General features: G+C 32.6%; 1 protein-coding gene across 5 annotated transcripts in view; it reads right to left on the bottom strand.

Annotated features, from left to right (window-relative positions):
* The window catches only part of LOC130447468 (Ig-like and fibronectin type-III domain-containing protein 2), a 206141-nt gene that overhangs the window by 28818 nt on the left and 162097 nt on the right, over positions 1 to 15226 (bottom strand). For 4 of the 5 annotated variants that reach the window (XM_056784299.1, XM_056784303.1, XM_056784300.1 and 1 more), the window contains exons 4-10: positions 10579 to 10788; positions 6940 to 7092; positions 6706 to 6876; positions 6311 to 6550; positions 1770 to 2042; positions 1347 to 1710; positions 943 to 1285 (exon numbers count right to left, since the gene is read on the bottom strand). In XM_056784299.1, coding sequence (XP_056640277.1) covers positions 943 to 1285; positions 1347 to 1710; positions 1770 to 2042; positions 6311 to 6550; positions 6706 to 6876; positions 6940 to 7092; positions 10579 to 10788 — 1754 coding nt within the window. The remainder of the gene's footprint in view (positions 1 to 942; positions 1286 to 1346; positions 1711 to 1769; positions 2043 to 6310; positions 6551 to 6705; positions 6877 to 6939; positions 7093 to 10578; positions 10789 to 15226) is intronic. The other variant, XM_056784302.1, reaches the window with a different exon arrangement.

Here is a 15226-nt window from a genome sequence, read left to right as displayed (position 1 = left end):
TGACAGTTTCGAAATTTTCACAAAGGAAATTCAAAGTTTAAGTTAATAAAACAGAATTTTCTATAGTTTTCATATTGTTGCTGCGAACCTCGCTTCGCTCGGCACGCAGAATGCGCAAGTAAATAAATTTTCAATAACTAGCAAAGCCCCATTTAAGAATTTTAATATTTACACTCAGGAATTTGACAGTTTCGAAATTTTCACAAAGGAAATTCAAAGTTTAAGTTAATAAAACTGAATTATCTATAGTTTTCATATTGATGCTGCGAACCTCGCTTCGCTCGGCACGCAGAATGCGCAAGTAAATAAATTTTCAATAACTAGCAAAGCCCCATTTAAGAATTTTAATATTTACACTCAGGAATTTGACAGTTTCGAAATTTTCACAAAGGAAATTCAAAGTTTAAGTTAATAAAACAGAATTATCTATAGTTTTCATATTGTTGCTGCGAACCTCGCTTCGCTCGGCACGCAGAATGCGCAAGTAAATAAATTTTCAATAACTAGCAAAGCCCCATTTAAGAATTTTAATATTTACACTCAGGAATTTGACAGTTTCGAAATTTTCACAAAGGAAATTCAAAGTTTAAGTTAATAAAACAGAATTTTCTATAGTTTTCATATTGTTGCTGCGAACCTCGCTTCGTTCGGCACGCAGAATGCGCAAGTAAATAAATTTTCAATAACTAGCAAAACCCCATTTGAGAATTTCAATATTTGTACTCAGGAATTTGAGATTTTGTTGAAACTACTAAATGAAGTAGAAAACAAATTGTAAAATTTTCCTAACGCGATGTTGCAGCACCAGTTTTAGTCCCCAAAACCTTTCTCAGAAACCCTAAATCAATTCAGTAACTACAACGAAAGAAAAATCACTGTTTTTCTAGAAATTCCCTTTGAAATAATCAGTTTTTGGTTTTAATAACAAAAATTGTTGCTTACCTTGCTTCCAGTTCTAAAAGTCAACATCCCGCTAGGCATACCAACTCCATGCGAATTAACAGCTACAACGTAAACTTCGTAATCGGTTTCGCTTTCCAAATTTTCCAGTATATAAGGACTATGTACTTTCCTTATAATTTTGTAGTCGTTAGTTTCATCGTCTATTTTACGTACGAAGACGTTATAATACTGAACAGTATCTCCGAGAGTTTTAGGAAGCGACCAATGCAGGATAGCGAATTCCGTTTCAATGTTCGTTACCCGGAAATGTGTCGGGGAGCTGGGAAGGACACCGTATCCTTGAAGGAGACAATTAGTATATTCGCTCATATAACGGAGACATCTGCAACATAAATTAATATTAAAATGGGATTAATAACATTTTAGATTCATATAGTACTCACTTGAAATAATTGAAATCTATAATAGATACGTTTCCTGTACACAACTGTTGACAAATATCCGGTAATCCTCTCGCTCTGCAACAAGGGGTATGATCCATACCGTTGGATAAACATCCGAATGTATCCGCCGCCCACGGGGCGCATATCATTAGATCGGTTATTTCGACCGAGGAAGCCATAACGGGATCGCACAATTTAGTCATACAGGTATTATGGACGATGCCTTTATTGACGCAACAGCTTTTTATATCGGGTAGTTGCGGTGGTTGAGAAGCTATGGGTTGTTTCGTACTTCCTGGTGTTAAAGTTAACGTTCGGATACTGTAACTTGGTAAACTTGAACCGTGTCGATTAATGGCAGTTACTGAAATAAATAAAAAATAAATTTCATCTTATATTCTTAGTTTTTTAATACTAACTTACCAGTTATTTCATACAATGTGAAATGTATTAAATCTTGTAATATCGTACTACGTTGTGTACCGGGTACTTTTACTAAAACACTTTGTGTATAGACGGGATTATTATTTTTTTCTTCATCTATATTTCTTAAATCGAAGCTTTTTAAAGATGTTACGTTTACTGCGAATTCGGTTATCGTTTCCGTATTGGCGATTGGTTCAGACCAAGACACTCGCAAAGATCTTTCTGTCAAAGCTTCTACTTCCACGTCTTGTGGCGGGCTCGGTAATAACTCTAGAATAAGAAAAAACAGTAAATTCTATTTGGAAAACCGAACGAAACGAATATTTAATTAAGTAGAATCTGTAGTTTCCGAAATACTATAATAGAATAATTATAAGAAAGAACATAAACTTTATGGAGGCAATTTTGGATTGTAACTTATAACTTATAACCACGAAATTCTCAAAGTTGACTAGTTTTATGTATACAACTGAGATCATCAGAATATGACTCCATTAGAAGTTATTTACTTCTTATATTATTGAGAAAATTGAAAGAAAAAACTTCACTCAAAGACAAATCGCGTCTTATCTGAAAAGTTATAAAAATCGAAACATACCTCAAGAAAATTTACTCAAAAAAGTTGAAATCTTAGACAAATCTTAACCTTAGAACTAAACTGTTGAAGTGAAGGGGATAAAAACACTATTTGATCGTGATATAAAAATCTCTAAACAATCATAAGAAGTGTTGTAGCCCAGAATCGATTGATCGCGAATAAGAGATAAAAAGCTTAAATAACTTGATCTTATTCGAAGTGTTTTGGCCTCCTTTTTATAGATATTTCTCAATAAATCGTTTCTAGATACTTATAAAGGCGAGAATAACCCAGAAAGTGAGTACAACTATTCACAAATTAGAATCATATATTTTATTTTTTATTTAAGCCCTAAATTGGGATTGTCACTTTAATTTGTGACGAAAAGTTACAAATACTGATAGTATAAGTTCAACTTGGACTTTAAGAATATTAGCGTGGTCTGATCTTAACTTTCGAGTCGAGATTTATATGAGAAAGTAATCAATAATCTGGGACATGTCTTAGGACTAATTACCCTAAAAATTAGGTTCTGAGAAAAAATAACTTGAAAAGTAAACTACTGAAGTGGAATGGAGCAAAATATCATATGAAAAATGAACGGAAAAGCTACCAAATGCCTCACGGATGTCCCAAAAGCAACAGACAAAATTGTATGGACACAGAACCAAACACTATGGAAGTTTAATATATAAAAAGCAATTATTATCTTGTCTGGTAGCCAATAAGTTTTGTTTTAATATATAAGCTAGTTGGAAAAATCATTAAATGCCTCAAGGATGTCCCAAAAACGGCAGAAAAAACTGTATAGAATTAAAACCAAACACTCTGGAAGTTTAAGAAATAAGAAGCAATTATCATCTTGTCTGGTAGCCAATAAGTTTTATTTCACGATATAAGCTAGTAGGAAAGATCATTAAATGCCTCACGGATGTCCCAACAGCAACAGACAAATCTGTATGGACTCAGAACCAAATACTATGGAAGTTTAAGATATAAAAAGCAATCATAATCTTGTCTGGTAACCAATAAGTTTTGTTTCACGATATAAGCTAGTTGGAAAGATCATTAAATGCCTCAAGGATGTCCCAAAAGCAACAGACAAAACTGTATGGACACAGAACCAAACACTGTGGAAGTTTAAAATATAAAAAGCAATTATCATCTTGTCTGGTAACCAATAAGTTTTGTTTCACGATATAAGCTAGTTGGAAAAATCATTAAATGCCTCACGGATGTTCCCAAAACGCTAGAAAAAACTGTATGGTCTCAGAACCAAACACTATGGAAGTTTAAGATATAAAAAGCAATTATCATCTTGTTTGGTAGCCGATGAGTTTTGTTTTACGATATAAGCTAGTTGAAAAGATCTTTAAATGCCTCAAGGATGTCCCAAAAACGGCAGAAAAAACTGTATGGAGTCAGAACAAAACACTATGGAAGTTTAAGATATAAAAAGCAATTATCATCTTGTTTGGTAGCCAATAAATTTTGTTTCACGATATAAGCTAGTTGGAAAGATCATTAAATGCCTCAAGGATGTCCCAAAAGCAACAGACAAATCTGTATGGACTCAGAACCAAATACTATGGAAGTTTAAGATATAAAAAGCAATTATCATCTTGTTTGGTAGCCAATAAGTTTTGTTTTACGATATAAGCTAGTTGGAAAAATCATTAAATGCCTCACGGATGTTCCCAAAATGCTAGAAAAAACTGTATGGACTCAGAACAAAACACTATGGAAGTTTAAGATATAAAAAGCAATTATCATCTTGTTTGGTAGCCAATAAGTTTTGTTTTACGATATAAGCTAGTTGGAAAGATCATTAAATGCCTCACGGATGTCCCAAAAGCAACAGACAAATCTGTATGGACTCAGAACCAAATACTATGGAAGTTTAAGATATAAAAAGCAATTATCATCTTGTTTGGTAGCCAATAAGTTTTGTTTTACGATATAAGCTAGTTGGAAAAATCATTAAATGCCTCACGGATGTTCCCAAAATGCTAGAAAAAACTGTATGGTCTCAGAACCAAACACTATGGAAGTTTAAGATATAAAAGCAATTATCATCTTGTTTGGTAGCCGATAAGTTTTGTTTTACGATATAAGCTAGTTGAAAAGATCTTTAAATGCCTCAAGGATGTCCCAAAAACGGCAGAAAAAACTGTATGGAATCAGAACAAAACACTATGGAAGTTTAAGATATAAAAAGCAATTATCATTTTGTTTGGTAGCCAATAAGTTTTGTTTTACGATATAAGCTAGTTGGAAAGATCATTAAATGCCTCACGGATGTCCCAAAAGCAACAGACAAATCTGTATGGACTCAGAACCAAATACTATGGAAGTTTAAGATATAAAAAGCAATTATCATCTTGTTTGGTAGCCAATAAGTTTTGTTTTACGATATAAGCTAGTTGGAAAAATCATTAAATGCCTCACGGATGTTCCCAAAATGCTAGAAAAAACTGTATGGACTCAGAACAAAACACTATGGAAGTTTAAGATATAAAAAGCAATTATCATCTTGTTTGGTAGCCAATAAGTTTTGTTTTACGATATAAGCTAGTTGGAAAGATCATTAAATGCCTCACGGATGTCCCAAAAGCAACAGACAAATCTGTATGGACTCAGAACCAAATACTATGGAAGTTTAAGATATAAAAAGCAATTATCATCTTGTTTGGTAGCCAATAAGTTTTGTTTTACGATATAAGCTAGTTGGAAAAATCATTAAATGCCTCACGGATGTTCCCAAAATGCTAGAAAAAACTGTATGGTCTCAGAACCAAACACTATGGAAGTTTAAGATATAAAAAGCAATTATCATCTTGTTTGGTAGCCAATAAGTTTTGTTTTACGATATAAGCTAGTTGGAAAGATCATTAAATGCCTCACGGATGTCCCAAAAGCAACAGACAAATCTGTATGGACTCAGAACCAAATACTATGGAAGTTTAAGATATAAAAAGCAATTATCATCTTGTTTGGTAGCCAATAAGTTTTGTTTTACGATATAAGCTAGTTGGAAAAATCATTAAATGCCTCACGGATGTTCCCAAAATGCTAGAAAAAACTGTATGGACTCAGAACAAAACACTATGGAAGTTTAAGATATAAAAAGCAATTATCATCTTGTTTGGAAGCCAATAAGTTTTGTTTTACGATATAAGCTAGCTGGAAAGATCATTAAATGCCTCACGGATGTCCCAAAAGCAACAGACAAATCTGTATGGACTCAGAACCAAATACTATGGAAGTTTAAGAAATAAGAAGCAATTATCATCTTGTCTGTTAGCCAATAAGTTTTGTTTTACGATATAAGCTAGTTGGAAAAATCATTAAATGCCTCACGGATGTTCCCAAAATGCTAGAAAAAACTGTATGGTCTCAGAACCAAACACTATGGAAGTTTAAGATATAAAAAGCAATTATCATCTTGTTTGGTAGCCAATAAGTTTTGTTTTACGATATAAGCTAGCTGGAAAGATCATTAAATGCCTCAAGGATGTCCCAAAAACAGCAGAAAAAACAGTATGAATTCGAAATCAAACACTCTGATATTTTCTCTAGAATAGGCTGGACAATCGAGTAGCACTAGAAAAGAAAAATAATCTTCAACCTTTGAGACAGGGAGAGATACCTGTGGGAAGCAATAATCGACGATCTTTTGAATTTAATATATAAATACTGATATTCTTTCCGGTACATTGCTGCTTCAAACTTCCTTCCACATTCTCTTGAAGTGCGAGAAACCGCGAAATTGCAGAGCATAACACCTGGGAACGTTTAAAATAGAAGATGAAAATATTCTATCTTGAACTTTCTTAGAGTGATGATACTAAATCATCTGTAAACACTCAGCATCAAAGGAAACATAATGAATTGTTTGGATGGTACTATATATACATACACCGAAGATATTCTCCTGTTTTTTCTAATTGTAATCACTTACCTATTCCTTCGACGATGCAAGCTAAAGTTTGTTCAGTGTAAGAAGAACAGGAAAAGTGCGTCTTGATGTTATCGGTAATTGCCGTGTATTCTCCTCTACACACGTCCTGACATATATCCGGAACTCTTTCTTGAATACAACAAGGTACGTGATTCCTTCCATCGGCCATACAACTAACTATCGAAGGAAAATCCGATTCGCATTGTTCGGGGTCTTGTCCTGTCGTTCCTGCGAAATAATCTACTTTTTATATGCAGATATTGTTTTTAGGTTAGGTAAGATAGATTAGTAAAGTCGATTAGTCGGTTTTAGTTTTCATTTAATTTCATTATCATGTTATAAGTTAAAAGATATAATTGTTAATTTTTCTACATTCGATATAGGAGTAAACTCACCTTCCAAAATACTTTGGATATTACAGAATCCTAAGCACACGGTAGATACATTTTTAGCAACACAACAATCGGTGTAATTGTGATTTCTACTACTTATTTGTTTCTGATCCTCCGAAGAACTAGATGAATCGGTTGTAGTATAATTTGGCGGTAGCATTGATTTAGATAAAACTGAAAAAAAAATAATTAATACAACGTCTATTTGACACTAATATATTGCGTGGAAGTACTGACCGCTCAGTTTATGGAAACTCCTCACAATTGGACTACTATTTACTTCACAAACGTATACCCCCGAATCAATTGGCTTCGAATTTTCAATAACCAGCACCCATACGTCACCTCCAGATTGTACATCACTCCCGTCTCTTGTACTAGAAGGAGGATCTGTAATGAATTTTATCGGTTTATTTGAAAAAAAAAACGATTCGAATACTATTTTGGTTCGAAAATTTTGAAAAGAAAACAACACACAGAGGGTTTGTTTTCCAGACAATCCCAACAAGTAAAAGATATAGGAATTAGGAAAATAAATCTATATAGTATCTACCACCTGAAAGCCAAAGCTTTTAACGCTTTAATTGAAAAGTGTTATTTGAACTTTCAATTTCAGCAACGCCTTTTGGTAAACCAGGGACTTGGAACGAATCTACCAATCACATAAGCGACTGTTATATTTGCTTGATCAATACCAGAGACTTTTCCCTATGTTACAAAAATAATCGCTCGTTTCAAAAAAATTCCTGCGTCTTCTCCAGTTATGAGGTTGAAGCAGTTTTGAAAACGAAGAAATTAAAACTGAATTCCCAACTCCTGCCAGTCTCTAACCACGGCATTCGATTAATCAAAGAAAAAGCTGAAGTTTGGAGTTTAAGTCAGAAAAATGCTCAAGATGTTGAAGTTTTGTGCAGATAACAAATTAGTGAACTATAATGACATTTAAGGCTTGATGTTAAAACTTATGAACAAAAGTCAGAGGTATAAAGATTATTCATGAATTCCTTAAAGTCAAGTCTAAAGATTTCACTGCTCCAAAACGGAAATAAATTTCCATCACTACTTTCAGCTTACGAAGATTATTTTGAATAAACTAGTAACTTATTTTATTACATTTACAAATTACAATAATGAATGCTTGAACTAAATAAAATCTTTTTGAAATTTATTTTCAAAATTTTCTGGATTTTTTACGAGTTGTTCTTCAGTTCAGTCTTTAATATTTTTTTTAAACACCGCGTATTAACAAAAAATAAGTTTTTAATATAAAAAATTTGATTACGCAGTAAATACTGACTATTATCTGAAATTATAGGTCGCAAAATTCCAAAGTTCACCTAAGAATTAAGTAAGATGTAATATAAATTCCTTAAGTATTGGAATTTCGTCGGATAGGGGGTGAGTTAATACAACTTTCAGTATACTGGTGGATGGAAGCGGTTTTGCGTTCTACTGAAAATTCCATGTTAACCAAATTTTCGTTCAAAAAAATAGCCCACAGATCCGTAAATTATTTCATATACAGTTTGTTATATTTCTAAATATAACAATTATATCCCAAAAACGTGCTTATAGAATATTCAAACTAAGAAACTCTTTTCACTAAAACTTCTTTTTTTAAAAAATAAGAAAGTTGTTACTGAGATTTAACTCCTATTTAGTTCCGTACGGTCAATTTATACACTTATGTTTAGTTTTTTTTTCCGGATTCCGCCGTAATTTCCAGAAAGTTTAACTTAGTTTTCTTTATAACCATCCTGAAGAGTTATTATGATATCCGGGAATCGATATTCGCTTAGCTAACCGGCAAGTTTTATTATAACCAGCTGTTGTTGTTTAGAACAAAGTCTATTGTTAAAATTACATACCTGTTTTGAGATGTTATAACAGTTAAAACATGTTGTGCATACCGATCTCTTCCGAAATCTCAACAGTATGATCATTTAATCCATTAGTTCAATCAATGATAAACGTGCAAAGATGTTTCGTGATGTTTTTCTACAGTAACCACCCAAATTGGACGCCCTGAACATTAAATCATCATAGGTGTTTGTTTAGTTCAGCAAACTAATAACAAATAGTTTTTTTCTCCGATAGAGCAGTTTCCACATTTTTAAGTTATTTCTGAGCTTGTATTGTATTTTTTTTCATTAAGAAGCAATCATAATTGTTTTGAATCCATTGTTTTGAAAATAACAAAAGTAACTTCACTCAAATCGCTGTCATTTCTTTTTGATCAATCAAAATATCGTGAAATTTCGCACATAGTCTTTTGACAGTTGATACTTCATAAACGTCATATGTATTTGACAATAACAGTGCCATCTGTGTGTGAGTCACGTGAAGTATTAGTTTTTCATAAAAGAACAAAGTTACCAACATTACATCATGAAGTAATTGTATCTAAATTTTGAATTTCTATGAATTCGAATTTTTTCATGAAAAAGTCACTAATTTAAAATTGTTTGTCATTAAATGAAGCATATTTATTATGAAGTAATTGGAACGAATTTTATAAAACAGAAGTTGGTTGTTAATGTCATTTGGGACGATATTTATAAATTTGAAATAACCATTAAATTGTGTCATCTATTATACAGAGCATGACAATTCCACGCACATGTTGTGTTTTCTCTTGAATCAAATAATTCGTTCAAATATAATTAAATAAACGTGAAACTCTCCTAATATTTTTAATAAAGAATATTAATTCATATACTCAACATCATCGTCAAATTATGGTGAAAACAAGTGAGAAAATTGTGTTGGAAAAATCAGATTTTAATTCACAAAATAAGCACCAAAAATCAAGGTGTTTTTCCAAGTTACCTATGCAGAATTTTAGCTTTTAACATGGGATTATATATTTTTATAATTCGAAAAGCTCTTTTCAACATCTACAGAGTTAACTGGAGCATATTTGAAGTGACTTGAAACTGAAAATTCTTTACCTACATCAACGTCAAAGTTCCTGAAATTTTTTCGAGTTTTATGAAACTACTGTTACCTTATAAAACGTTTAAACATTTTTCATTCACTGACCTTCTAATTCAACCCACAACTTTTGAAATATTCTCTTTAAAGTCTTCAACAAATATTAACGAATTCTATTTTTTTGTTTTTCCAAATTGTTCATAATTGTATCTTGATAAAGGTTCTGTCACACTTTTTAGTGCCCTTACAACAGCAGTAGGTACTGTCTAAAGCATTAAACTCTAAAGATTGTCGCTTCCAATCAAGTTTTTCACCTAGTGAACACTAATTAGTATTTACTTATCATGGTATGAAACAAACGAGAAGTTTTTGAAATTTTGGTGGGTGCTCTGGAGTACATTCACCAAATTTTCAAAAAATCAACGAAAATTTCACATTCAATTAATCAATTGATAACAAATTTTTTTATTTGTCTAAGAGTATTCACGAATGCATCTTCCAGTATCTAGAAGAGGAATTTTGAAAAAAATTGGGGTTGGTTTTCCAATTGTTGATAAGATCATTTAGAAGTTCAGTGTCATTTAACAGGAAATTTTTAGAATCTTCAATTTTGGACTCTATTTTGATGACTTAAAGATTAAAATACTAAAAGACTGAGACTGTTTTTTGATTCAGTTATTCAAGGATTTATTTCTAGCCAATAAACATCCTGAAGAATCCAGCAATAAAGTTGAATAAAAAATAGTTAATTGAATTTGATAATAACTCTACGTTATATATAAAAGATATCCCTTTGTTGATTATAATAAATCTTGAAAGGATTCGATCGAGTTTTATCACTAACATCCTGAAAATTGTCACATCATAAATCTTTCCAAATATCGAAGTAAAAAAAATGTATCTATCAAAAAGGTGGAATTTATTCAACAATTCTATCCATACCTGCATCATGCAAAACCCCGAATCTCTTATCGGCAGTAACCCTATTTTCACCGGCTGTCAACACTCTCGTACTATGTCTTTCTCTATCTTCCTTTTTCCACATAACTGTATTCGAACCCACATTTCTTACAACGCAAGTAATAAGGGCGTCTTCTCCTTCGTAGACGTGGACAGGATTTGTCAAACTGTCTCTCATAGAAGGCAGCGCAGCTGAAAACAAAGTACTGTATTAAAATTCCACATCAAAGAATAATTAAAATACGAGAGGGTCCAAATTATTAATAAACAGAAATCAAAAGTTAAAGTATCTTCTAGTTGACGTTTTTCTAATTACTGTCAAATTTCCCACTTCGCTTTTGAATTTTCTGTATAATACGAGTAATTAATTATTTTCAAATATTACAAGAAATTTTATCAAAACTGCCTAAAAGATTAGTCAAGACGGACTCAAAAACAACATAAAATGAATATAAGGAACAACAAGAAAGTAGGTGAAGAAAATAATGACCAATTCAAGGGTTTCATGATAAAAAAGGGATGAGACGAAGGGAGTATTGAATTTTGCGATAAATAAACGTTCATAAATCAATATTTCATCTAACAAGATACTTAAAAATCCAACAATAAGAAGACAACAATAAGAAAAAACTTGATTATAGAATCTGTAATTATTACAATTTAATAATAATAACAGTTTCAGCAATTGATCCTTCATTTGAGCTGAATTTCGTACGGGCGCGAACATTTTTTGATATCAGCGAATAACCAGTACTCACTGGGGGCCAGATCTGAACTATACGGTAGATAAAGGACCAATTCGTGAAATTATGCATTGTCTTTGTGAAACAATGGTTTTTCTTCGACATATAAGGCCGTTTTTTCTTGATTTTCGCATTCAAATTATCCAACAACTCCACGTAGATAGTTGATGAACAATATTCGATACGCATCCCAAAATACTGAAGCCATAAACTTCCCAACTGACTGTTATGTCTTCGGACGTAATTCACCGGCTGCAGTCCTCTCAGATTATGATCGTTTTGATTACCGAATGAAGTGATGAATCCAAATATCGATGAATTGTACTTTCTGATATTTTACTGCGTTAGATATCTCACACAATTTCAATTTATAAAATCAATTTTTCATGTTTCCTGGAATAATCACCTCAATTTGATCACCAGAACGTTCACCAATATTTTTTTTATCAAGTAGCAATGATAAATTAACGCACGAAATTGTTTTGATAACAATACAAGTAGCTTTACTTAAATGGTTGTCATTTCTTTCTGACTAATCGAAATGTCATAAAATTTTACAAATAGTTTTTTGACGTTCTGCTCACTATTTGAGTGATATATTCCATGAGTTGAACTTAATAATATAAAACACTCAGCTGGTCTTAATACCCCGTCGATCTAAATGGAAAAACTCCATTTGGCGAAAAAAAAAAAACTCTTCGTGAATATTATTATGATAAATGTGACGTTGTGGCAGGTTTATAAACTGAAAAGTAGTCGAGTGTTTATACAGGAAAGTTACAAATGACCAGAGAGTCATAAATTTCCATGACACTCTTTTCGAATGGGGATGTGTATTATATTTCGAGTAGACGTTTTATTGAATGACGAAGAAAAATATTTATACGTCTCAGAAAAGAGGTTTGGACAAGATATGGAATAGAAAAGACATAAAACTCGTAGGAGAACTTTTAAGGAAACGGCCAAAGAGTTTCCTCATTTGTTATTTCAACGTTTGCTGTTTATAATGATTTCAATTATAATTGTTGATATATTAGAAAATTACAAAGTAACTATTAAAGACACGTGAAATTTTTTAAGTAGAAAAAGTTTCTAAACCTTTTTATTTCATTTACCCGTTGAAGGAGGTGCAACGATTGAAATAATATATAATAATCGATAAAAAATTAAACATCTTCACATATCTGGGGTCAAAATAAGTGGAGGGAATTGAAAAATGTTTAGTATTAGGCCAAAAATTCGATGCTTAGACTCACTAAAAATGATCATTTCAGCCTTGATGATTAATTAAAATGAACACTAGAGTTCCCACGTGGAAGCTGATACTTTTTTACATGATAACACATTGCTCAGATTCGATATTGAGCTTGAGGACTTTAAAAAACTAGACATCTTTACATATCTGGGGTCAAAATGAGTGGATGAAGTTGAAAAATAAATAGTCTTGGTCAAGAATTCGATTCTAAAACTCACCAAAAATGATCATTTCAGACCTGGTGATTAATTCAAATGAACACTGAGTTTCCACGTGGAAACTGATCCTTTTTTATATGATGACACATTTTTTAGACTCGATATCGAGCTTGGGGACTTCGAAAAACTAGACATCTTCACATATCTGGGGTCAAAATGAGTGGATGAGGTGGATGAAGTTGAAAAATGAATAGTCTTGGCCAAGAATTCGATTCTAAAACTCACCAAAAATGATCATTTCAGCCCTGGTGATTAATTCAAATGAACACTGAGTTTCCACGTGGAAACTGATCCTTTTTTATATGATGACACATTTTTTAGACTCGATATCGAGCTTGGGGACTTCGAAAAACTAGACATCTTTACATATCTGGGGTCAAAATGAGTGGATGAAACTGAAAAATAAATAGTCTTGGTCAAGAATACGATTCTAAAACTCACCAAAAATGATCATTTCAGCCCTGGTGATTAATTCAAATGAACACTGAGTTTCCACGTGGAAACTGATCCTTTTTTATATGATGACACATTTTTTAGACTCGATATCGAGCTTGGGGACTTCGAAAAACTAGACATCTTCACATATCTGGGGTCAAAATGAGTGGATGAGGTCGATGAAGTTGAAAAATGAATAGTCTTGGCCAAGAATTCGATTCTAAAACTCACCAAAAATGATCATTTCAGCCCTGGTGATTAATTCAAATGAATACTGAGTTTCCATGTGGAAACTGATACTTTTTTATATGATGACACATTTTTTAGACTCGATATTGAGCTTGGGGACTTCGAAAAACTAGACATCTTCACATATCTGGGGTCAAAATGAGTGGATGAGGTCGATGAAGTTGAAAAATGAATAGTCTTGGCCAAGAATTCGATTCTAAAACTCACCAAAAATGATCATTTCAGCCCTGGTGATTAATTCAAATGAATACTGAGTTTCCATGTGGAAACTGATACTTTTTTATATGATGACACATTTTTTAGACTCGATATTGAGCTTGGGGACTTCGAAAAACTAGACATCTTTACATATCTGGGGTCAAAATGAGTGGATGAAGTGGATGAAACTGAAAAATAAATAGTCTTGGTCAAGAATTCGATTCTAAGACTCACCAGAAATGATCATTTCAGCCCTGGTGATTAATTCAAATGAACACTGAGTTTCCACGTGGAAACTGATCCTTTTTTATATGATGACACATTTTTTAGACTCGATATTGAGCTTGGGGACTTCGAAAAACTAGACATCTTTACATATCTGGGGTCAAAATGAGTGGATGAAACTGAAAAATAAATAGTCTTGGTCAAGAATTCGATTCTAAGACTCACCAGAAATGATCATTTCAGCCCTGGTGATTAATTCAAATGAACACTGAGTTTCCACGTGGAAACTGATCCTTTTTTATATGATGACACATTTTTTAGACTCGATATTGAGCTTGGGGACTTCGAAAAACTAGACATCTTTACATATCTGGGGTCAAAATGAGTGGATGAAACTGAAAAATAAATAGTCTTGGTCAAGAATTCGATTCTAAGACTCACCAGAAATGATCATTTCAGCCCTGGTGATTAATTCAAATGAACACTGAGTTTCCACGTGGAAACTGATACTTTTTTATATGATGACACATTTTTTAGACTCGATATTGAGCTTGGGGACTTCGAAAAACTAGACATCTTTACATATCTGGGGTCAAAATGAGTGGATGAAACTGAAAAATAAATAGTCTTGGTCAAGAATACGATTCTAAAACTCACCAAAAATGATCATTTCAGCCCTGGTGATTAATTCAAATGAATACTGAGTTTCCGTGTGGAAACTGATACTTTTTTATATGATGACACATTTTTTAGACTCGATATTGAGCTTGGGGACTTCGAAAAACTAGACATCTTTACATATCTGGGGTCAAAATGAGTGGATGAAACTGAAAAATAAATAGTCTTGGTCAAGAATACGATTCTAAAACTCACCAAAAATGATCATTTCAGCCCTGGTGATTAATTCAAATGAATACTGAGTTTCCGTGTGGAAACTGATACTTTTTTATATGATGACACATTTTTTAGACTCGATATTGAGCTTGGGGACTTCGAAAAACTAGACATCTTTACATATCTGGGGTCAAAATGAGTGGATGAAGTGGATGAAGTTGAAAAATGAATAGTCTTGGTCAAGAATTCGATTCTAAAACACACTAAAAATGATCATTTCAGCCCTGGTGATTAATTCAAATGAATACTGAGTTTCCGTGTGGAAACTGATACTTTTTTATATGATGACACATTTTTTAGACTCGATATTGAGCTTGGGGACTTCGAAAAACTAGACATCTTTACATATCTGGGGTCAAAATGAGTGGATGAAACTGAAAAATAAATAGTCTTGGTCAAGAATACGATTCTAA

Source organism: Diorhabda sublineata, chromosome 8, assembly GCF_026230105.1.
Source record: "Diorhabda sublineata isolate icDioSubl1.1 chromosome 8, icDioSubl1.1, whole genome shotgun sequence".
Lineage (NCBI taxonomy): Eukaryota > Metazoa > Arthropoda > Insecta > Coleoptera > Chrysomelidae > Diorhabda > Diorhabda sublineata.
Note: the sequence above shows the minus strand (reverse complement) of the source record. Positions and strands in the feature narration are given on the sequence as shown.